The sequence below is a fragment of the Babylonia areolata genome, chromosome 9 (assembly GCF_041734735.1).
Source record: "Babylonia areolata isolate BAREFJ2019XMU chromosome 9, ASM4173473v1, whole genome shotgun sequence".
Classification (NCBI taxonomy): Eukaryota; Metazoa; Mollusca; class Gastropoda; order Neogastropoda; family Buccinidae; genus Babylonia; species Babylonia areolata.
In genome coordinates, this window is record NC_134884.1 from 22,635,354 (window position 1) to 22,660,607 (window position 25,254).

Genomic DNA, 25,254 nt, shown 5'->3' on the forward strand with positions numbered 1-25,254 from the left:
CAAATACTTCAGCAAAATTTTCACATTTTAAGTCAGATGTAACCAGAAAATTAGCACCCTTCCAATTTGTAGTATGAATCGTGAAATAGAGTTGTTGTTTTTTTTTTGTTTTTGTTTTTTTGTCAGATCAGACATTTTCAGGGACTGATTTCAAGGTAACTATTCCTCATCATTTCATTTCTTTTCTTTTAATTCTTATTTATTCATTCATCACAAAAAGGACACACCAAAAGATGTCAGGACTATGGACAAAATATTCCAATGAATTGGTCATATACAATTCTCTTTCATGCCCACTCTTTCACTTATGCAGTGGAATTGCAAGCATGCACACACACACACATCCACACATGCACACACACACATACATACATGTACATGCTTTCCACAACCACTGACACACACCACTTTATGTACTATGTTCAAGCCTTTGTCTCTTTCAAGCTGATGATCATTGAATAATAGGCTACTCTTCCATATCTATGTATCTATATAGATTGACAGATAGATAGATAAGTATTTGCACATACTTAAACATGTATATCGGCATACACATACAAACATGCATTTCTAATCAATTGTAGCAAAATGTATTTTTCAAAGCCCAATAGGAACACACCAGTAGTTGCTTTTACTGCAGCTTGCTTAGAAAAGGCAAAAGTAAAAACAAAAGATTAAAAAATCATAGCAAACTGACTTTCCTTCCAAACTGGTTAGTTTACTACAGGTAAAAAAAAAAGTCATGCACGTAAAAGCTCACTCACGTACATACAAGTGAAAAAAAAAACATGATCATGTCACTGGCATCACAGTTTTTTCCTTTTCAAGGAGTCATCAGAGCACACAGACTGATTCTTATTTGCTACACAACATCTGCTTGAAAAAAAAAAGTTAATAATAATAATTATTATTATATTTATATAGCGCTGAATCTTGTGCAGAGACAAATCAAAGTGCTTTTGCACCAGTCATTCACACACATGCATAACTCTAAGACTGGAAAAACTTAAGACAAGGAAGAGGCTGGGAAGGGAGGCTATCTTGGGAAGAGGTGGGTTTTCAGGCCAGACTTGAAAGAGCTGAGTGCGGAGACCTGACGAAGCGAAAGACGAAATTCATATTCAAATTGCAAGGTCCAGAGACAGAGAAAGAACAGCAGTCAACAGTCGAGTGTTTGAATCTGGGTATTCGTAAACAGAGTGGATCCGAAGCCAATCATAGAGAGCAAGATGAAGTGTAGAGGTGATGGCAGCCACAGAGATAGGAATCTAATAAAAAATAAAATTGAATAAAATCTAAAATAAGGAGCAGATGCCTGATCTTCGCATAAAACCAATGTCCTTATCAGGCTTTAGCATCACAAATCAAACAAAGAACAAAGGTGCTTTCAAAAAATTGTTTTGAAAGAAATGGGAGGAAAAAATCAGCATGAACAAACGACCTGGCCATCACATCATTACCAGACACAAAGTCGTGACTACAACCGAAGAAGCAACCACAGCTTCTGATAAGTGGAAAATTCTGGGGATCCCAAAGACTCTTCTACCATAATCCTTGGGGGTCTCATACATCCTTCATGCATAAAAACTGACAAAAATTAAACAATGCTCATTATCTCTAAAGCACAAGGACACACACACACACAGCCCCATCTGTGAATACCCACAGGCACACACATACACACATGCATGCAAAGTTCAAACACACACATGCCTGCACACACAGATATATACACATGCACACAAACACACAAACACACATACGCACGCACATGCACAGACAGACATGCATGTGCACAAGTGCGCTTGCACACAGACACGCGCTTATATACATAATCATATATATTCATATACATACACATATTCAGGTCTGAGGGCCTACCATCACAAACAGGCCTGACAGGTGTACTGTCACAGACAGGTCTACCCCTTGCGCAGTTCATCTGCCAAATCGCCCCGGCCAATGTCCGCCAAAGCTCTGGCCAGCATGTGCAGCGTCACAGGACCCTTGACCTCTTTCCACTTGGCCAGCATGCGATAGTTGACCTCGTGCTGCCCCTCCACCTGGTAGTCTATGTTTATCTGATCCAGCAGGGCGTTATCCAGGCGAAGATGTCTCCCCAGGGTTTTCCAGTCGGTGGTCAGTCCCGCGCTAATCACGTCCAGGTGTTGGATCATCGGTTCAGCCCTGCTCTCTGTGGGACAGTGAGGAATGTTTTCCCATCATTACCGTGTGTTCTTCCTTCACAACAGTTTCCCTAATTGAGAGAACTCCAGAGAAATACTATTGGTACATTTATAAAGCACTTCTCAAAACTTCTCAAAGCACTTTCCAATAATACGTCTATCGGTCACAAAACACAAAAGAATACACACACACATATGCAACAGGTACCCATGCACACAACACACACACACACACACACACACACACACACACACACACATGTATGTGCATATGCACACACACACATGCACACACACACACACACACACAATTATGGACTGTAAGTCAGTATATTTCTTCCTCAACTTCAACCCTGGCACCTTAAAATACAGGGCATCTAAAGCATAGCTAAAATCTGCTGAAACCTTGTTATGAACCAGAATCATATCAAGATCGATCTCTATGCCTGTAATTATGACGTTTATGGTGTAGAAATTGAAGGGCATTCCCCACACCCGATGCTTTACATCACTCCCACGAATAACATTTGTGGGAGCAGATGAAGTCTGAAGGAAAACACTCTTTCATAAAACTTTCAAGTTTCCATGTCAAAGACCACAGACAGATTAAAGAAGACAGAGATGGACAAAGCAACGAACCATCAATGCCAAAGGAAAGACAGATCGACTTAGAGGTAGAGAAAAACGAACGAATCGAGGGGGCCGAGTCGAATCGAGTACACAGAATGTAAGAATACAATACAGACAAGCCGCATGCTGCAAAATAAGGCCAAATGAATACGCTTAATAGCCAAAAAAAACGTAAGACGAGACAGAGCGTAAACCTGACAAGATGGCGTGGAGAGCCTTGGCCAAAGGAATGATTCAGCGCTTATAGCTATTAGAGGCGTTTGATTGGCTAAGAGTGGACCGGGCAAGACTGCTTGTCTTTTCACTGTTAGCCGCGCGAAATTTGGCCAAGCAGAGCAAACCGATAGGCCTAGTTTGCATCAGTTTGACATGGTACAGTATATGACACCAAACTTGCAAGTTTTCATGACAATGACCACAGAGAGATTAACGAAGACAAATGTGATCTTTTCACTTTGGTTTATACTTTTGGTATGTGCCTTATAGAAAGTTGCACTTCACATTTGTTAAAATCTTCTTTTTCTTTCTGTGTAAAGGGTGTACCTTATAATCCTAAGCACCTTTCAGTCAGTAAAGCACAGTAACTACTAGCAACTATCAACACGATCAAGCAGCTGTCTGGATATGTTGACTTTAACCTGATTTGAAGTGTATGTATGGGGTGTGATGCAGGTATATCGGAAAACAGAACTCACTTCATTCTTCATATGTATCTGCAAGTCAAGGGGTTAATCTCTCTCTCTCTCTTTCTCTCTCCCTCTCCACTTCCCTCCCTCTATCTCTATTTTTCTCTCTATCTCTCTCTACCTCTCTATTGTCGTTGTCACAGGACAAATCAGAAGTGTAGGCAATGCCTAAAATCCTTATCCTTGGGTAATATCTTTTTTAATAATTTCATTTTATTCATTTTCTCCTTTTTTTTTTTCTTTTTTTTTTTTTACATTTGTGGTCTGCGACTCTCAGGTACACTTGTATACACAAGTAGGCTTTTTATTTATATGATGGTTTTTATCCCCAACCATGTAGGCAGTCATACTCCATTGAATCTCTTCTCCTTCCTCAACCTGTCTCTCTGAAATCCTATTCTCACCCCTACAGAATCAGACAGACTGACATACCTGTCAACTGGTATCTATTTTTTATCTTGGCTGGTCTCTCTTGCTTAGGTCCATGGTAAACAGTCGTATGAGTCTCATTGGCCATCCTGAAGGTAGTGTTGGGTTCCATCACTGATACTATATTTTCTATGAGCATTTTCCCTCCTGATTTACCTGGAAAATATAAAGAAGGTGGCAAAACATCATCGTTTTCATCATCACCACTGTCATCATCATAGCAATTACAATACTGATAAAGAGATGATGATGACAACTAGAGTATTAAAAAAAAAAGAAGACAATGATCATGATCATGACAGAATATTTGCATAATTATCATCCATAACCCCCTGAATGTAAAGAACAAAAATAGATCCATGTGGTTGTTAGCAACAGAATGAAAAGAGTTTAAAATTTTTTTTTTTTTTTAAGTATTTCAACTTTGACAGAAACTACTTCCTTATCCTGAGGAAAAACTGGTGCAGGTTAAATTTATTTCCTCTGTCACAAAGAAAATTAATTTGCAATTTTTTTTTTTTAAATAATAACAGAATGGAATAATTATTCAACTCTGCTGCGTGTAGCCAAGCCAATCACAAACAGCGACAGAAAGGCTGAAAAAGTGTAAACGCTGATCCTCTAGACCATAAAAAAGGGGCAACTAGAAGAAAAGAAAAAAGAGCAAAATTTCAGTCATATTCATATACATGAACAGGACATGCCTCTTGCAGACCATCTTGTCAGAGGACTGGAAAAAAAATTTAAAAACAACAACACACACACATACCTGAACATGAATACAATCATAATATGGAGTGATGACCAAGAGGTAATGTGTCCACCTAGGAAGCGAGAGAATCTAAGCACGCTGGTTCGAATCACAGCTCAGCCGCCGATATTTTCTCCCCCTCCACTAGACCTTGAGTGGTGGTCTGGACGCTATTTATTCGAATGAGACAATAAACCGAGGTCCCATGTGCAGCATGCACTTAGCGCATGTAAAAGAACCCATGGCAACAAAAGGGTTGTTCCTGGCAAAATTCTGTAGAAAATTCCACTTCGATAGGAAAGACAAATCAAACTGCATGCAGTAAAAAATACCAAAAAAAAAATGGGTGGCGCTGTAGAGTAGCAACGCGCTCTCCCTGGGGAGAGCAGCCCAAATTTCACACAGAGAAATCTGTTACAATACAATACAATACAATAATACACAAAACTGCAGACAATAACGGGCATATGAATCCAAAATTTGCCAACAGGAACCTCAACTCATCCAATGCACAAAAAATGATATAGCATAGTAAAAAAAATAATTAATAAATAAAAGTGCCCAGAAACAAGACAAAAATTATTCAAGCCCTTCCAGAAAATATACATAAGTGGACGAGCGAGGCAGAAAATAATAAAAGAATAGATAACAGAAAGAAAAGGAAGAGGCTAGAAAGAGAGTGATAGAAAAAAGGAAATTTCTAGCACAGAATTTGATGGGGATACTGTTTAAACTGGCAGGACGAATACTGACTGATGTTAAAACATACAACAAAGATCACCCTAACAGAGTCAGTTGGGCATCACCAAGGATTACTGAGACAACAAAGGACATATTCTGAAGGTGAAACACTGGATGATGAACACCTCCATGCCAAAAGGGTTTCCTAGACAGCAGTTATGGAACTTAAAGGTTCTTTTTTGTTTCAGGGAACTTTAATGCACATTTTTTAATCAGTTATGAAAATTTCATTAATGCACATTCTGTTTATCAGTTGTGAAACTTTTAATGTTTATTCCTTTTATCAGTAACAGAACTTAACTTTAATGCACATTTTTTTAATCAGTTATGAAAATTTAATTAATGCACATTCTGTTTATCTGTTATGGAGCTTTTAATGTTCATTCCTTTTATCAGTAACAGAACTTCAGTGTTCAGTTTTTGTATCAGTTATGCACCTTTAACCCGTTCACTGCCAGGGAAATATAACTCCAGCTGCAGGGCGCCTGGCAGGGAATTTTCAGTGAAAGTGGGTATGAATTAACAAGCAATTCTACAGGCTATATTTTTTTGTCAAAGTAAACAAATGTGTTTTTCTGATAGGAAACTGACTGTGCTTTCTGTTGTCACTTTTGAAATTATGGGATGAACAGACTATAATTTTGAACAGGTTGAAGAACAAAGTATATTTCAGCTATGTAATTATATCTTTCTTGAAGCATAAAACATTGCTATGTCACTGCAATTTCTTCAACAAAAAACAAATTAACAACACATACAAACACGCAAACAAATAAAATCCACCAAATGAAGTCACAGCATCCAAGGTGGTGTGACTGAACTAACATAATCAAAACTATTAAGACTACACTACTATTTCGAAACAATTCCAAAACATGTGATATCAAAGTCCCGAATCCCCCCACCCCCTCCCCTCCTTTCTCCTCCTCCTCTCACTTCCTCATCCACTTCCTTTCTTTGACATGCCTTTGATGTTTTCCTGGCACTCAACGTTTCTCTTTCCCATGCCCACTCCACTGACCATGATCTCCCCGTCCCTCCTCCTCCCACCCTTCCCCATTTTCCACACAAAGTCTTTCAACGATCAGGCTTGTGCAATGCCACTTTAGCTGTAAACCTCACAATGACAACTGTCTGTGATATAATCTAGGCATTCATATCCCCAGTACACTTTCCTGAAGTCAGCCACAACTGCTGATGTTGTCAGCTATATGTATGCCAGTTGGTTTCACTTGCTTATCGGAATGGCTATTTGGTCAACGCTTTGAGCTTCAGATCACATCATACACAATGTTAGAACTGTGTTAATGTTTATTCATGACTGAGATACAGTCTTCTTCTGGGCTGAACAACAGTTATGGTGCTATTCCTATTTCTGGCTGCAGAAAAATTCAAGAAAGTCTGATGATGGGTTAAATCCCATCACGCAGGCAATAAGGCCGCAATGACAGTTTGATGGTTTAGCCCATCATATCGGCAGTGAACACATTAATGTACAATCTTTAATTTATTAATATATATGTACATATGTATAAAAATATAACTACTATAATCTATCCACAAAAAAAATTATAAGCATAAATTACACTGTACACACAGAGAAGATAAAAAAAAAAAAAAAGACACACGTGTGCAGTTTTAAACAAAAAAACATAGGACAGAAACATGAATTTGTACCAGACAACTCGATGGTATGCTGAGGCTGGCTTGTAGGAGGCACGTTATATTCTGCTGCAGCAGAAGCCCCTGCTGGTGGGCTTTTCTTCGCACTGGGTCGCTCTGCTGTTACGGCTGGCTTCATAATCTCAGCGTCAAGCTGAACATCTGGGGCCGATACGACCCGGCCTGTTGGAAACGATGGTGGCTGCCCCTTTGGCAAGCCATCAGAACACTGCATGGGTTTGGACAAGTCCTGGACAGAAGGCAGGTGATTTGAGTGTTTGTAAGTTTTGTTTAAATACCACTCTTTTCAGACTGTAAGAAGGCTGTACACATCCCACAAACCATTTTTCTTGGTAATATACAATGCAAAGGTAAACATGAGATGTGTTTTAAAAAGGGGGTAGAGAAGAAAAGAAACACAAATGGGAAAGGAAACTATCAACTGTCCTTTCTCATCTGCAATGGTAAAAGGTAAAAAGGTGGTAAAAAAATAAACATAAAATTTTTTTTTAAAGGAGTTCAGAATATCTGTCTGTAGTAAAGATGGAAGCAAATTAATGCTCCAAGCTTATTGTGAATTTTGAAGGGCTTTCAGATCAACTGATAGGTACAACACAGATGTGCAACACTAAAACTCTAAACAGTAATATAACATTTCCAATAAAATTTACAACCATTGATAAAGCAGTTAACAATAACCATTAAATATCCCAAATAACTTTCTTTTTTTTTTTTAACCTGATGCCAAAAGCATCCCCCTGAAACACAGCATGAACAGAAGATGAATGCAAAATACTCTGAACATCAATTCCTTTTTCCAGTTTTATACTACTATATTAAAACACTTAGCTTGCAAATGAATCTTAATTCAAAAGAAAACAAAAATGTGCACAGCTTGAAAGTTGTAACTTAAAACAGCTCCATAGTTATGTAAATAGTGCAAAGGACACATAAGGTTGCTATAGATTAATTACATTCAGTTAAGAATCTTTCCTCTATCATTGTGCAAATTCCTAATCTGCTTTATTCACTTGACTAAAACTACTCCCAATCACTTGTAGTGGTGAAATAAGTCTTAAATGAGTTTAATCTCAAAATATTTATCACCACATATACTTTTTATTCACACACAGACACATACAAACAGACACATAGACACAGACACACACAGACACAGACACACACACACACACACACACACACACACACACACACACACACACACACACACCAGTGGAAGTGATCAACCATAACCATCAAAAGTCTGGTTTCCATGGACTGTGGTTGTTCCCACCAAGCTGATAATCATTAGTATCTCCCCAGCAAACTACCGTCCCATCTCCTTGACATCCGTCTGTGACAAACTGATGGAACACATGATTCGAAATGCCAGTACATCCCACCTTGAAAAGCATAAGATCATTGTTGACGCCCAGCATGGATTCACAAAAAAGATTCTGTGAGTCACAACTGATCCCCACAGTAGATGACCTGGCAGCAGCATTCAATGAAGGAAGACAGATACCATCCTGCTGGACTTCTTGAAGGCCTTTGACAAGGTGCCTCACCATCACCTCCTTCTCAAGCTCTGTCACTATGGAATCCATGGACAAACACTTTGCTGGATTGAAGGGTTCCTCACCAACAGAACATAGCAAGTGAATGTTGAAGGACAGATCTCTACCATCAGCTAAGTGACCTCCGGGGTTCCTCAGGGATCTGTCCTTGGCCATGCTTACATCAACGACATCAACAAAAAAATCAAATTCATGGTCCAACTGTTTGCTGATGACACCATTCTATACCAGCAGATTAGGTCCCAAGCAGATACCAACGCCCCAAAAAATATTTAATTAAACCAACTCGAGCGTTGGGAGAAGACCTGGCAGATGTCATTGAATGCAAGCAAGCGTCATGTCCTCTCAGTCACAAGGAAGAAAAAGCCCTTCCCTACCACCTACAGTCTGCATGATGAGGAACTACAGAAGGTGGAGAAAGCCAAATACCTGGGTGTATAGTTGACTGAAGACCTACACTGGGGAGCACATGTCCAGGCCACAACAGCAAAGGCAGACAAGACCAGCACCTTCATGTATAGGAACCTGAGAGAATGCCCCTACACCACCCAGACAACATGCTACAAGTACAAGGGGTTTGTGAGGCCTATCCTGGAGTATGATGCGCCAGTCTGGGACTCCCACAACAGTATCTCACAACCAACCTGGAGATGGTGCAACACAGATCAGCTCGGCATATTATGCAAGACTTCCACCCCACACTAGTGCAACTGAGCTTGTTTCCAGGCTGGAGCTTGATCCCCTCAAACTGCACTGCACTGCAGCCAAGGCCACATGATGTATGAGATCATGGGTGGCTTGGTTGAGGCAGCACCCTGGGAAGGTAATCTGGTGTGAATAAGTAGAACTGTCCGAGGCCATCCAAAGAAATTTCAAGTCCCCTGCTCCCGCACCAACTCCCACAGGCACTCCTTCTTCCAGACCAAATCATCCCTCACTGCCATTTCTCCTCAGGTCTTCAAGACCAGGGCTGAAGCCTGGCTGCAAGCCTCTGGCTCAGTATAGCTACAGCCGTGTACAGGTCAAATTTTTATTTGACTGATCCTGAGTGGAGCCCGGGTTCCCTGGATGAACTAGGGGCTTAACTGTCGTACATTGGGATCAGTATCCTAGAGCGCAACCCCCACTGTGGATTATTGCCCTGTACAGGGATTACCACAGGAACATAAACAAGACAAAAAGACGGGCGCAATAGCCGAGTGGTTTAGGTGTTGGACTTTCAATCTGAGGGTCCCGGGTTCGAATCACGGTGACGGCGCCTGGTGGGTAAAGGGTGGAGATTTTTACGATCTCCCAGGTCAACATATGTGCAGACCTGCTAGTGCCTGAACCCCCTTCGTGTGTATACGCACGCAGAAGATCAAATACGCACGTTAAAGATCCTGTAATCCATGTCAGTGTTCGGTGGGTTATGGAGACACGAAAATACCCAGCATGCATGAACCACGACAGAGTCATCGGCAAGTCGATGTTGGTCGTGTAACGGAAAGAAGAAGAAGAAGACAAGAACCTGTTCCAATGTCAACAACGTAAAACCCAATAGACATCCGAATACCTTTTCCAAAGTATCAGTGTTCCCCCTTCACCCACTGATAGTGCAAAACAGCAATACAATTTCACAGTGCAATTTAGCAGACACTTACCATGCTGTACATTGGTATTTAATGATAGGACATCCAGGAACTCAGTTGGTTTCGGTTTTCAATGAGCATATAAGCTTTACCTCCCTTGTATCGTGGTACTTTCTACATGACCCGGAAGCTAACCTCTGTGTTCTGTTGTTCACGTGTTGCTACAAACCAGTCTGGAAGCAGAAGCAAATATTTTGAATGATGTTTGTGGCAAAATCCATTGCGGTTGACCACAAAGATCTGATTCACGATGTTGCATACGACTTTCATGGTCGTCACATGGCAACATGCTCCAGTGACCAGACTGTGAAGGTGACTGCTACAGCAGTACACTGGAGTGTTTTATGATGGTTTTAATTAAAGAGAAAAATAACCTGTGTGCATTGTATCTCTCCCCTCGCTATTTTGTGGTTGTTGGGGTTTTTTTTCAGTTTTTCTTGTTCGTAAAATGATAATATTAGCAGACCACGAGGGTTTCTCACGGCTGTGTCAGTTGGATTCTAGGTGGCAAAGCGTGTGGAATGACCCATAGGTACACGTTACATGTCAGCTGTTGTAGTTTTTTGGGGAAAAAATGAAGCAGAGAGAGAGAGGGGAACTGATGCCTGACCAATACATGAAAAGTCAGTCCTTGAGACCAGGTCAACCTGTGTCCGATACAGTGCTGTGTTTGTTTTCTGGATTATCTTCATATGATTAATTTGGTATACGCACATGTGCACAGCACCTGGCAGTGCTAAAATAATCATGACATTGACAGTAATAATGGTGATGATGACAGATAGCTCTGTTCAGACCAAGATTACAGCTTTGTCTTCAGATACATGATTATACTGTTTGCGTCTGTAACGTTTGCAAGTTAAAATGCAAATAACACAATGTGTGCCTCCAATTCAAATTCATTAGTTGTGTTTTTATAAGTAATATTATTTAATTAATCATATTATTCAATGATATATGGGGGGTTGTGCAGCATTTGATAGGCTGACCAAGGTGTTGGCACTGTAAGTAGTTCAGGCATCTGCTTTTTTGTTTTTTTTCAAGACGTAGTGTAAGGTATTTGGATTAGTCTACACGCATTGATGCCTCCTTAAAACTGAAGCTGTGTGAAGCATGAAAGGATTGATGAACCCCGTTTTTACTTTCATAATGATACACATCCACTCTGACTTTATCATCATGAATATGGGCAAACTTTAGTATCCATGTGTGTGTGTGTTCAGATTCTTTGATCAAGAAAGGAGCCTCATTCATTTTTACCACATTTGTGTGCTGTTACTTTTTTTGTTTTTTGGGTTTTTTTTTTTTGTTTTGTTTGTTGTTGTTTTTTGTTTTTTCCCTTTTCCTTCTGATGGGTTTGGGGATTTTTTTTAAACCACTTATTTATCTTATGTGCAGGTATGGGAGCAACAACAAGAGGATGGGACCTGGCACTGCACAGCAAGCTGGAAGGTTGGTAGTTAACAGTTCTGTAAAATAAAAAAAAATTAAATTAAAAAAAAATCCTGTTAAAGAGTGGGGCTGGTTTGCACATTGTGATCTTCACTTAAAACTTATACAGCACAAGTTGAAGGAAAGACTTACAGCAACGGAGAAAAGGCGAAATGACAGGTACTATACTGCACTGGGATTCACATTCTCAACTCTGCATGTGGATGATTCAGATATGTGTTGCCTGTCTGCTGACCCGAGACGCCATGACTGGGACCAGCTGGTACATGACAAGAACAGCTGGAGAGCAACAATCAGGAGTGCTGTGATCAACTTTGAAGAGCCCAGGAGGGGGAAGCTGTGGAGGAAAAGCAAAGAAGAAGAAAGGAAGCTGGTTGCCTTGCAGCATCCTATCGGTCCAGTCCATACCTGCCATTCTTGTTAAGAGCCATCATCGTCAAAGTCATATTGGAAAAGTAAAGCGCTTCAGTGCAATACCATGACCATATTTCAGAGAAGAGGAATCATAATGATGAACCCCATGGAGAAAAATGAGAGAAGTGTGTGTTTATATCTTTCATGCATTAACAACTCCCATGCAAGGTCACAATGTTTCACACAGTTCCTTAAGATCATTGTTTGTCAGTATGTAAAACATTTGTTGCCAGTATAAAGATAAGAATTTTCTGTGCTTATCCTTTGTGATTGTTCTGTACTGTATCATGTATGTTCTAGTTCTTTTGCTGTGTAATGACAGCAAGATAAAACTTGTCATACGCAAAATAAATAGATTTAAATGATGTTGACAAAAGTGATTCAAATGAATTATGATTATTAATTTTGTTCCCAATAACAAAGTGTACTTTCTTCTGCAGGTGGGAAAAAAAAAGTGTCTGACCGTGTGCACTGTTCACACATTTTCTGAAGACATGAAAGAGCTATGTCTGTTGCCAGAGTTAATTTTATTTGAATAAGGCTCTTATGAATGGTTACACATTCATTATCATAATGAGTTTGGTTTTTTTAATTAAAGTGCATCAGCCTGCCTGCTTCTTTCCCATATACATGTTAAAATGACCACATGTGAAAGACATTGAATGAAAATATTGCTGCTTTTTACACACGTACACACACACAAACACATGCATGTGCGCGCGCACACACACACACACACACACACACAAAGAAACAATGCAGTGTCATTATTGCTCATTTCAGTGTATGTATGCAAGTGTGTGTATGCCTTAAGTGAGAGAGATTTATCTCATTTCATTGTCAAAATGCAATGACAATATACCAATTATACACACATATGACATAATTTTGGTACATTCCTGCACCGTTACCAAAAACAAAAAAAAGACTTTCCAAATGTTCTCTGCTCTTTCAGACGCACAGTGGGTCAGTGTGGAGAGTGTCATGGGCACACCCAGAGTTTGGCCAGGTGTTAGCCACCTGCTCCTTCGATCGCACGGCGGCAGTGTGGGAGAAGGAGGCTGGCCAGAACCACTGGCTGAAACGCACCAGCCTGGTGGACAGTCGGACCTCTGTCACGGATGTCAAGTTCGCACCGAAGCATCTGGGACTGCAGCTGGTAAACCGGGTGGATGCAATAATTATGCTAGTGCTCTATCCAAGAAAATGGCTCTAGGTGTTTTACAGAACATATAATATTCTACGTAATATAGGTTTCTATCCAGAAAACTGCTCGCAGTGCTTTACAAAAACACAAATGTTCAACAGACACATCAGTGTTACATATCCTCACTAAAATGCACAGTTATGCAAACTATATGCCCACATAAACAATACATGTATTGAATATAAGCATACATTCAACATACATACATACATACCTGCCACCCCCCTTCCCACACATTTGTACATATACACACATAACATAAACACACATTGGTACATACATGCATATGTGTACACATGTATACACACCTGTATACACAAATATTAGTAATGGACAGTGTGGACAGTGTAGTGCTTCAAACTAAGAGCACCCAGAATGGTTTGCAAACAGTAATAACGATTTATGATTTAGAATACAGGTTCCATAGTGGACTTAAAACTCACGTGTCATGGGTTTGAATCCCAATTGTGGCTTTTCTAATCACCGAGGATAACAGATGTGCATAACAGCTGTGTTTCGATCCCCTCTGTATGTCCATGCAGTAGATTAGGTATGTGTATCTAGATCCTGTAATCCATGCCAGCGTTCCGTGGGTATAAAAGTTAAAGGCCTCTTTGCCTTTCTGTATTGCTGCAGCTCTGTATTCCACATATATCCCTAAATGTCTGTATTGCCACAGCTCTGTTGTATTCCATACTTCTATATATATCCCTAAATCTCTGTAATGTTACAGTTTTGTATTCCATAGTTCTATAACACTTGCTGCAGTGTTGTGTATAGAATCGGTGCCTCTGCCGCTGCACTGAATAGAATTGGTGTCTCGATCACTAGACTGTGACATTGTCTGCAGCACACGCAGTGCACTGTGTAGAATCTGTGTCTGTGGCATTATATAGAATAGGTGTCTGTGGTGTTATATATAGAATCAATGTCTGTGACAATATGTAGAATCAGTGTCTAACACTTGCAGCAGTGCACTGTATAGAATCTGTCTGTGTCATTTGTATCATATTGTTTTATATTACTCGTTTTTTGTCACAACACATTTCTCTTTCTCTGTCCAGGCTGTTCTCCCCAGGGAGAGCACGTCACTACACTAAGAGTGCCACCCATTTTTTGGTTATTTTTTTCTGCCTGCAATTTTATTTCTTTTCCTATCGAAGTGGATTTTTCTACAGAATTTTGCCATTGACAACCCCTTTGTTGCTGTGGGTTCTTTTACGTGCGCTAAGTGCATGCTGCACACGGGATCTTGGTTTATTGCTTCATCCAAATGACTAGCGTCCAGACCACCACTGAAGGTCTAGTGGAGGGGGAAGAATACTGGCGACTATGGGATTCAAACCAGTGCGCTCAGATTCGTTCAGACACGTTACCTGAAGGCCAACACTCCACTTACAGTAGTGCAGCATGTTTCCCTTTTCCATGCAGGCCACGTCATCAGCGGACGGCATCATTCGCATCTATGAGGCAGTGGACGTGATGAACCTCAGCAACTGGTCGCTGCAGCACGAGTTCAACTGCCGCATCAGCTGCAGCTGTATGACCTGGAACCCATCCAGGTGGGTGGCAACATGACACAGAGATGGAAGTGTTTCTGTCTTGAACTGCAAATTTCCCTGTTGACAGTTTGGTGGGGGTGAGGTGGGGCAGGAATGGTTTCAGTTTTGGGTTGTTGTTTTTTTCCTTTATTTTACCTTTTTGGGGGATTGAGAGACACTTTCTTTTGGTATTAAGACACTTTTTTTTGTGAGGTATGGTTTTTCCATATATGTGTTTTGGTATTGACTCTTTTTAGGGGATGATTTTTTTTTTAATTTACTGTACTTTGTTTTGGTAATAAGACACTTTTGGAGAGGGAGTTGATTTTTTTTTCATTTATTTTGCTTTGTTTTGGTTTTAAGACACACTTCAGCTGAGCAGTTTCTGGACCCACAGCAGCAAACATTTCAGTGTTACAAAATTTCAGTCACTCCCACCCATACTGAACACGCATGTATACACAGAGGTTGGGGTGTTTGGGGTTGTACCTTCCTGTTGGCACCGGCTCAGAGGCATGTGAGTCTAGAGATGTGAGCACGGCTGTGTGTGTAGGCGTGGAGGAGTTGGTGGCGAGGTGGGCAAGGTGGGTGAGGGGGGGATTGGGTATGAGCGGTGTGAAATAAAGCCACTGAAATGACATGGATGATGGGACAGAATAAAAAAACAACAACAAACGTCCATGTGATTGATGATGTGAACTTGTTGTTTTATCTTACGTAAGTGAAGTGATACATATCTCTCTCTCTCTCTCTCTCTCTCTCTCTCTCTCTCTCTCTCTTTCGATATATATAGATATAGATATATCTATCTAGATAGATATATGTATGTATGTATGTATGAACATTACTCTGGCTGTTTGGTTGCAGTGTCCATCCACCAATGATTGCCATGGGCAGTGATGATTCCAATCCCTCCAGTGGGGCAAAGGTCGGAATTTATGAGTACAGTGATGTCAACAGGTGGGTAGGCAAACTGGTAGATAATTATGAATAAATGGATAGCTCTGAGCACTTTACAAACATTGAATCGTTAGCACAGCAGGCTGCCAACCTGGGTAGAACCAACTGACAGCTGCCTTTGGGGCCTCAAAGAGCTCAAAGCACTTCTGATGTATAAAATTTGTTCTACTGTAAATTTGTAGGCGAATATTGAGACAGACTTTGTTTGTTTGAACATGCAATGTCTGTCAGTGTGAATACATGTATGCATGCGCCTATCATTTGAGTGCAAATGTGTGCATGTGCCTGTGTGTGTGTGTTTGATTTTTGTAACCATTTTCTACCTCCCTTGTTGATGTTGATTGTTAGCGTTCTGTGTTCCCATGCTGAGGAGGAAGAGAAACGCTATGAGTATCAGTTGTTGTCCTTGTCATTGTTATTGTCAATTTGCAGGTGTTTGTGCATCTGTGCGTGTGCTTAGTTAGATATCTGAATGTACGCAAATAGGCTAGGAAAGCAGCTGCACTTGCAGGCAGAAAAAAAAGAGAGAGAAGAAAGGGTGGCGTTGCTCTGTAGCAACTAGCTGTCCTTAGGGAGAGCAGCCCGAATTTCACACAGAAATCTGTTTTGACAAAGAACAAAGCAATACAGTACAGTACAATACAATACAGTACAACAGAATGCAACACAACACAACCATACAATGCAGTTTAATGCAATACAATACTATACAATACAGTACACTTTGATGCAGTACATTACAGCACAGTATGATACAATAGAATACAGTACAGCACAGTAGAATACAACACCACCATACAACACAATACGGTGCAGTACAACACAATATAAATGCAATACAAATACAACAGAACACAACACAAAACAATACAGACATGTGTACTTTTGAAGGAAGTGGAACCATACAATACAATACAATACAATACAGCCCAGAGAAATATGTTTTGACAAAGAACAAGGCGATGCAGTACAGTTCAATACAAAACTATACAATACAATAATACAGTACAATACAATAGAATGCAATACAATGCAACACAGCTATACAATACAATGCAGTACAATACAATATGATACAATACAATACAATACAATACAGTGCAACCATAGGATGCAATACAATGCATGACAATATAATACAGTACAATGTGATACAATACATTTTGATGCAATACATTACAGCAGGGCATAACACAATACAATACAATACAGTACAATACAGAAGAGTATGATACCGTACAATACAGAACAGTACAATAGAATACAATACAATACAAATGCAATACAAATACAATACAACACAACACAATACACCACAACACAACACAACACTCCACAACACAACACAACACTCCACAATACACTACAACACAACACAACACAAAGACAAACACAACACTCCACAATACCTACAACACAACACAACACAACACAACACTCCACAATACCTACAACACAACACAACACAAAGACAAACACAACACTCCACAATACCTACAACACAACACAACACAAAGACAAACACAACACTCCACAACACAACACAACACTCCACAATACCTACAACACAACACAACACAAACACAACACTCCACAACACAACACAACACAACACAAAGACAAACACAACACTCCACAATACCTACAACACAACACAACACAAAGACAAACACAACACTCCACAATACCTACAACACAACACAACACAAAGACAAACACAACACTCCACAATACCTGCAACACAACACAAAGACAAACACAACACTCCACAATACCTACAACACAACACAACACAAAGACAAACACAACACTCCACAATACCTACAACACAACACTCCACAATACACTACAACACAACACAACACAAAGACAAACACAACACTCCACAATACACCACAACACAACACAACACAAAGACAAACACAACACTCCACAACACAACACAACACTCCACAACACAACACAACACTCCACAATACACTACAACACAACACAACACAAAGACAAACACAACACTCCACAATACCTACAACACAACACAACACAAAGACAAACACAACACTCCACAATACCTACAACACAACACAACACAACACAACACAAACACAACACAACACAGTACAGATGCGTGCCCTCTAACAGGAAGTGGAACAAGGTGGAGTCCCTGTCAACCATCACAGACCCTGTCCATGACATCTACTTTGCGCCCAACGTGGGTCGGTCCTACCACCTGCTGGCCATCGCCTCCAAGGAGCTCAGCATCATCTCCCTCAAGCCACTCAGGTGGGTCATCATGTGACACCTGCTTGCCCAGGGTCCCCACACAGGTGACCTCAAACCTCTTCTTTGTTTGTGTGGGCTGCAGCTCCCACGTTCATTCATATACAGAAGTAGGCTTTTACCGTATGTGAGATCGTAAATGAAATGTTGAACATGAGCACTTTGAGGCAAAATTGCACTGGCTCTTAGTGCTGCAGCCTTGGGGGCTACTCAGCCTTTGACTACTATTCCAACACTGACTGTCCTAAAACCCTCTTGGCTGAGAGAGTGAGGATGTAACTTTGTGTCAAAGAATGAAGAACAAACGAAACGGTGAATTATTTTTCCTGTCTTTACCATATGAAAGTAAAGAAGAATATAACAGTGAAATCATTTTTCTCTGTTGACATACAATGAAAGAACTGAAAAACGAAAGGAACAAGGAAATACTGTTCCTCTGATTAGAGGATGAAACTGAAGAATGAATAAAGACAAGGAATAAACTTGTCCTGAGACCAAGAAAAAACGCTCCTCTGTTTACAGGAAAGACCCCACTGCAAGCAGCACCGGTCTCAGCAAGTTTGAGATCCGGGTGGTGGGCATGTACAACAACCACGACTCCCAGGTGTGGCGGGTCAGCTGGAACGTCACCGGCACCATCCTCGTCTCCTCCGGCGCTGATGGCTGCGTCCGCATCTGGAAAGGTGTGTCAAGATGTTGAGGACTTTTAACATTCCAGGACTGTTAGCAGGGTTCCCACGGAAGCCTGGAAGTCTGGAAAAGTTGAAGTTGAGTCAAAGGTTTAACTCTTTCACCACCAAATTTCTGTTTGAAAAACACTCCCCAGCACCAAATATTTCAGAAACGATGCTCTCGGTTCATGTCGAAACAACACATTGGACTTTAGCGCTTATATTGGCGGGAAACTGACTGCAGCTGTCGAGCTTTGTTATGGTTTGAAAAATGGTCTTAACAACATGACCCCTTGTTGTCAACAAAAGTCACCTATGGCGGTGCACTGTCTAGTCAACTAAAGTTGCCCATAGCTGTGAAAGAGTTAAGGTCCCATAGCCTTGTATGGCCATCAGGGTAGCGAAGTCACATCCACTGTGTCTAGGGCTTGGCATAGGAAGGCAGGCTCCAGTTCTCTCCTTCCGCCATTTTAACCTTCCCCATCCAGACGGGTACCCATTCACACCTGGGTGGAGTGAGAAAAATCTGAGTAAAATGTCTTTCCTGTGGGCACAGCACGTTGCTTATCGCCACTTCAAAGGTTCTCTTTCATCTTATTTATCTGCTGTCCTTCATGTTTACACACCATCCCGTTCTCTCAGGTCTTCTGGAGAAAAGCTCCTTTGAGTCCCCAAAAGTCTCTTCAAAAACATTTGGTCAAAGGGCTTTTTTAGTTATCATGCACCCGCTGTCTGGAATTCTCTTCCTCTGGTTCTCTGGTTTTCACCAACTCTGTCCTCTTTCAAAAGAAAACTAACTACCTGTTCAGAATGGCCTATGGATGCGATGAAGCGTAGTTCTTTGTCTCCTCCCACCCTCTGCACTCTCCTTGTGTCCCCCCACCATTGGAGTCTTCCTGTAGTGTGTGTGCTTGTGGGTCAGTCAGTGTTTACTCTGTGTGTGTGTGTGTGCATATGTGTGTGTGTGTGTGTGTGTGTAAGGCATACTCTGTGCCTTTTTTGTGATTATTCATATCTGTAGTGTTGTATTAGTGTATAGAGGTTTTGTTTTTTTCACTTCTTTGTCCGTGTGCGCTTTTGTGTGGTATAATGCATTATTGTATATGTATTGTTTCATGTGAGGCACTTAGAATTTGCACAAGATAAGTACAATATGTTGTTATTATTATGAAGCACTGAGAGTTTGCATTTGGAATTTGTACCATATAACTACAATATATTAGTACAGTGTTATTGAATGGTGCTTCTCTGGAAAAGTGTTAGAAAAAATAGGAGGAACATTGATCATGGTTGTGTTTTTGATATGTGGACTGAACAGTGGTGATGGTTGTGTTTTTAATATGTAAGAACTGAACAATGGTGATGGTTGTGTTTTCGGTGTGTTGGGAGGCCATCAATTCAAAAGAAAAACAAAACATACATAAGTTTACAAAATAAACAGAAACAACACATTCAAGAATTGTCAAGCCACAAGTAAGCAAAAGCAATATATTAAAAAAAAGACGCAAGTCACAAATAAACAGAAGTGGTACATACAGAAAATAATATAAGTCACAAATGAATAGAAGTAACACATTCAGAAAAAAAACACAATTAAAGGGAAACGATACATCCACAAGATATGTGTGGAGTGGTGGCCTTGTGGTTAATGCACCTGACTAGGAAGCAAATGTTCATGGGTTTGAGTCCCATGCACGGACCAGGATGTTTTCTCACTCCTCTGATAGACCTTGAGTGGTGGTTTGGGTGCTAGTCTTTTGGATGAGGCAATAAACCGAGGTCCCATGCGCAGCATGCACTTCGCATACATGACAAAACCCACAGCAACAAGAGTACCTGCCAAAGTTTTGTAAAAAAAAAAAAAAAAAAAAAAAAAAAGAAAAAACCTACAAAATCCACTTTGATGATAAAACAAATAACTTTCATACAAAACCACAAAGCAAAAGAGAAAGAAAAAAATGTATGGGTGGCACTGCAATGTGTCCTTACTTTCTGCCTTGGGAGTGCAGCATAAAATTCACACAAAGAAATATGTTGCGACAAAAAAGTAATACAGTACAATACAGTTCGATACAACACAATATAGCACAGTGCAATTCAATATGTTGCAGTTAAATGCCCACAGATGCTCTAATGATGATGTTGCTAATGATTGATATTCAGAACAATATATTGCTGTAACTTCCCAGTGTATGATAATATTCTGTATGTGTAAACCTTTGTCTGAATGAGGAATGTTTGGGGGGGGAAAAATGATGATGTTACTTTTCTTTCCGGCCACAGCCAATTACCTGGGCAGCTGGAGCTGTATCTCCGTCCTGAAGGGTGACGGCACACCAGGCGACGATCGCTTGGCTGTCGCACAGACTGCCATGTCCATGGCGAACACCTCCAACCCTGTGACCATCAGTGACGATGACAATGGCGACCATGGCAATGATGGCAACGACAGCAGAGTGCAGTTCTACAAGGGCAAAGTGATCAGTGAGACTTCGCAAGTCGTGTGGCACTAGGTTCTTCACAACAGACTGTATGTGTGGTTGTGAACATATATCACTTTGCAACCCCCCAAGTCCCATTATTTCTATGTCAAGTTTTTTTTGTTTTGAGAATTTTGGACGTTTTGATTTCTATATTCAGTGATGATGAATGATGATGGAGGCGATGAAGGTGCTGCTATGGGGGTCCATTTAAGTTTGGGACTACTTGACAAGGCTGTACTTTCTGAACTTCGTGACGTATCCCGTCATCAACCAGGCTGAGAGATACAGACACCTGCAGTGTTGGTCAGGAAAGTTGAGCAGCATTTCCAAAGACGCATCCATGAAGTTGATTGCCCTGGACTGTGGGGTACCAGTCTTCCTGTTTGAGCCCACAGCACACTCAGCTGTGGGTAGGAGCCGGCCATAGGAAAACTTCTGAGTCTGATGGGGATCTGACCCATGTTTTCCCAGACATCAGTGTGTGATGTTAACCACTACACCATGAGGGGGGAGGGGAGGGAGGGTGGGGGGGGGGCTGGTATCATTTCTAAATTTATACAGGTGAATTATGATATTATGAAATGTCGATGAGAATTTTTTATACAGAATATTTGGTTTCATGTGTGCATGCCGTATTATGCGTTTTTTGGGTGTGTTTTTTTTTGTTTTGTTTTTTTGGGGGGGCTGATGAGGACAGGGTGCTTTGATGTTTTTTGAATGGAGTGCCTAAAATGTTGGCATATGTATGTTTGGTGTTGTTGGGTGTTTTTTTATTATGTAATATATCATGACTTATTGGCATTTAAAATCCTATGCAGATGACAAGTTTTCATGTGTGTATGTTGAATTACAAGGCCAGTTTTTGTATCATTATATTAATCAGAGTACACTGAATATTGTTATTTCCCACCTGAATTTGTATACAGTTTTATGACTTTGTGGCTGACAAGTTCTAATGAAGAAAGTCTGCCTTTTGGAATGAAGCATGAATTAAAATGCCATTTCATAAGCCTTTTTGACTCACTTGTGTAAACAAACTTAGTCTATGTTATAACCCAGTGTTCGGTTGTCTCTGTGTGTCTGTGGTAAAGTTTAACATTGCCATTTTCTCTGGAAATACCTTTTCTGCCAATACCAAATTTGGCTTAAACATAGTATAAAAAAAATCTTCATAGTCATACCTATAATGGGTTGTGAGTCTCCCAAATCAAGTCATATCCAGGTCATAGATTGTTTATTTCGTTGAGATTTGTTCTGAATTCCGAAAATTCTAAAATTCACTTCCCACTGAGTTGCTAGAAGGTAGGTTGTGTTTGGTAAGAAGATGACATGACCTTGTTTTTCTTGTTCACAATTAAAAGGAAAGAAATATAAATTCCGGACAGAACACATACAGTGATACAAACTACACCATCACCATCAACTTTTTTTTTTTTTTTTTTTTTTACTGCATATAGATATTCTAAAGTGGACACTGAATTAACTGGAATGAACATAAAAGAAAAACTGAATCGATCCTTTCTTTCAGCCCAATGTAAACTGGTTCGTGTAGATCTAGAGATGTACCATGTGTTGTGATGTGCTTGAAGCGATGGCAATGTCTCCTTTACCGCCGAAATAAAAGAATAATCAAGATATGATAAAACACACAAAATCATGATTTAAATGACGTTATTACGTCAGATGCAGTCATGTCTATTTATTGCATGAAGAAGAAAACAACGTTGCTTTAAATATTAGATGTAGTCAAATGACGTCAGGTGCGCAGCAGCAGTGGGGATTAGTCTGCTTGCTTCGGAACTGAACATGCCTGGTTTGATCCCACTCGAATGCCTTTTTTTTTTTCTACCATTATTATTCTATTTAATACAGAACACTTTTTTACAATTTTTTTTTTATCTCTTTTTTTTTTTCTCTCCTCATGATTCCTTTACTGGATAAAGCGTGAAACACAAGTGAGTCTTGAAGGCTTTGCCTCTTGTACTTTGGGGTTTTGTTTTGCTTTTTTTAGGAGAATCTAGAGGGTTTTTTGATTGATATATAGTTCATATGAAGTGTATTTCAACTTAGTGACTGAGAATTATGATACAAATTTTAAGTGCACTTACTTTTCCATGACCCAAGTACATCAGCATTTCAAATACAACCACTGCTTATCTTGCCCATTCTCAAACAGCTTTTTGTTAAAGATGTAATGCAGACCTAAGTGGATAGGGAAATTACCAATCAGAAATACAACTATTATTCATCTTGCCCATTCACAAATAGCTTTCTGTTCAAGGCATAGCATAGACTGCAAGTGAACAGGAAGAAGTACCAATCAGAAATAAAACTATTACTTATCTTGCCCGGAGTCTGCACTGGTGGGTCACGGTAAGTATGTTACTTAAACGTAATTTTAGGAAGAAAATTTCCTTTCAAGGCATAGCATAGATTGCAAGTGGATAGGGAGAAATACTAATCAGAAACCTATCCCCTTCATGCACACCCACTTAACCTCCTCTTTCCGAAGTAGTGATTTTGTTTCATGACCTCACGCCTCATCTCAGCTGAAGTTTTATCCACTTCTCTGCTTTCCCACAGATCAGTCAGTTGTATTCTCTATTGCCTTTGATCAGGTCTCCTACAGGAGCTGCAGTGTGTTACTTAACCCCTTACTTTGTGAAATGATTTGGATCTGAATTCAAACCATGCTGGGTTTGCGCGCATTGTCTGCTTCTACCTTAACGTTTTGGAGTGTGGACTCGACGGGCACAATAGCTGAGTGGTTAAAGCGTTGGACTTTCAATCTGAGGGTCCCAGGTTCGAATCACGGTGACGGCGCCTGGTGGGTAAAGGGTGGAGATTTTTACGATCTCCCAGGTCAACATATGTGCAGACCTGCTTAGTGCCTGAACCCCCTTCGTGTGTATATGCAAGCAGAAGATCAAATACGCACGTTAAAGATCCTGTAATCCATGTCAGCGTTCGGTGGGTTATGGAAACAAGAACATACCCAGCATGCACACCCCCGAAAACGGAGTATGGCTGCCTACATGGCGGGGTAAAAACGGTCATACACGTAAAAACCCACTCGTGTGCATACGAGTGAACGCAGAAGAAGAAGAAGGAGTGTGGACTCAAGCTGTGGAGCACCTTTTTGTTTTATTGGGATTAAGGTTGTATTAGGGCCCGGGTCTTACAGTGCTTCTACTTCATTGAATTTCATTACCTTTTTTGGGGGGGGCGGAGGGGGGTGACGGGGGGGTGGAGGGAGGGGGTTACAGCAGACGTCTCTGTGTGAAATTCTGGCTGCTGTCCGAGAAGAGTGCACATTGCCACATTCCGCTACCAACCTTCTTTTTTTTTTCTGTCTGCAAGTATATTTGTCTATCTATCAAAGTGGATTTTCCTGTAGAATTTTGCCAGTGACAGTCCTTTTGTTGCTTTTGGTGCTTTTTTTTTTGTGTTGTATGCATGCTGCACACGGGTCCTCAATTTATCGTCTCGTCCGAATGACAAGCATCCAGACCACCACTCAAGGTCTAGTGGAGGTGAGAAAATTCTGTGTGGAAAGGGAGCTACTTGTCTCGACAATGCATACTTTTTTTAACTTGGCCGATAACATGAAGGACGTAGAGCCAAGGGAGACCACAAGCTTTACATCTTTTGCTTTCCTCATGGTGAGGTTTCTCATCGTGCTGTTATTTTTATACCTCCCTTTACTTTTTAGAGTGACAGCAGCCAAAAATATGACTATCACATGGTGCACCTCTGAGTGGTTTGGTGATGATGGCAGTGCAGTATCCACTGCTGGTGTTACTGACCTGAGAATGCTGTAGTGAACATCAGCTTTGATCCACACATGCCGTCTCATGACCTCTGCCGAGGAGATGAGGATTGATTTCATTCTTTCCCTCTTTTTTTTTTTTTTTTGTTTTGTTTTGTTTGTTCGTTTGTTTTTTTCACTTGTG

At 40.5% G+C, this 25,254-nt stretch overlaps 2 protein-coding genes across 2 annotated transcripts; one reads left to right on the forward strand and one right to left on the reverse strand.

Moving 5' to 3' along the window:
* Positions 1-168: 168 nt before the first annotated feature.
* LOC143286135 (uncharacterized) lies at positions 169-10,426 on the reverse strand. The gene is made up of 4 exons (XM_076593732.1): positions 10,306-10,426; positions 7,101-7,335; positions 3,935-4,087; positions 169-2,194 (listed from the first exon to the last, which is right to left on the reverse strand). The coding sequence occupies exons 1-4, from the start codon at positions 10,315-10,317 to the stop codon at positions 1,923-1,925; spliced, it is 672 nt and encodes a 223-aa protein (XP_076449847.1). The 5' UTR covers positions 10,318-10,426; the 3' UTR covers positions 169-1,922.
* A 19-nt stretch (positions 10,427-10,445) lies between these two features.
* On the forward strand, positions 10,446-21,790 carry LOC143286136 (nucleoporin SEH1-like). Its single transcript, XM_076593734.1, has 8 exons — positions 10,446-10,605; positions 11,692-11,745; positions 13,115-13,318; positions 14,798-14,928; positions 15,775-15,867; positions 18,010-18,150; positions 18,670-18,830; positions 21,102-21,790. Exons 1-8 carry the CDS (start codon positions 10,492-10,494, stop codon positions 21,329-21,331), a joined length of 1,128 nt encoding a protein of 375 aa, XP_076449849.1. The 5' UTR covers positions 10,446-10,491; the 3' UTR covers positions 21,332-21,790.
* Positions 21,791-25,254: the final 3,464 nt, after the last annotated feature.

Excerpts from the sequence above, each read along its gene's own strand:
- LOC143286136 (XM_076593734.1), top strand. The coding sequence starts at position 10,492 with ATGATGTTTGTGGCAAAATCCATTGCGGTTGACCACAAAGATCTGATT. Across the intron at positions 14,929-15,774 it reads ATGACCTGGAACCCATCCAG|TGTCCATCCACCAATGATTG; the intron begins GTGGGTGGCAAC and ends GTTTGGTTGCAG. Across the intron at positions 18,831-21,101 it reads CTGCGTCCGCATCTGGAAAG|CCAATTACCTGGGCAGCTGG; the intron begins GTGTGTCAAGAT and ends TTCCGGCCACAG.
- LOC143286135 (XM_076593732.1), bottom strand. Across the intron at positions 4,088-7,100 it reads GCATACCATCGAGTTGTCTG|GTAAATCAGGAGGGAAAATG; the intron begins GTACAAATTCAT and ends TATATTTTCCAG. Across the intron at positions 2,195-3,934 it reads AAATAGATACCAGTTGACAG|AGAGCAGGGCTGAACCGATG; the intron begins GTATGTCAGTCT and ends ACTGTCCCACAG.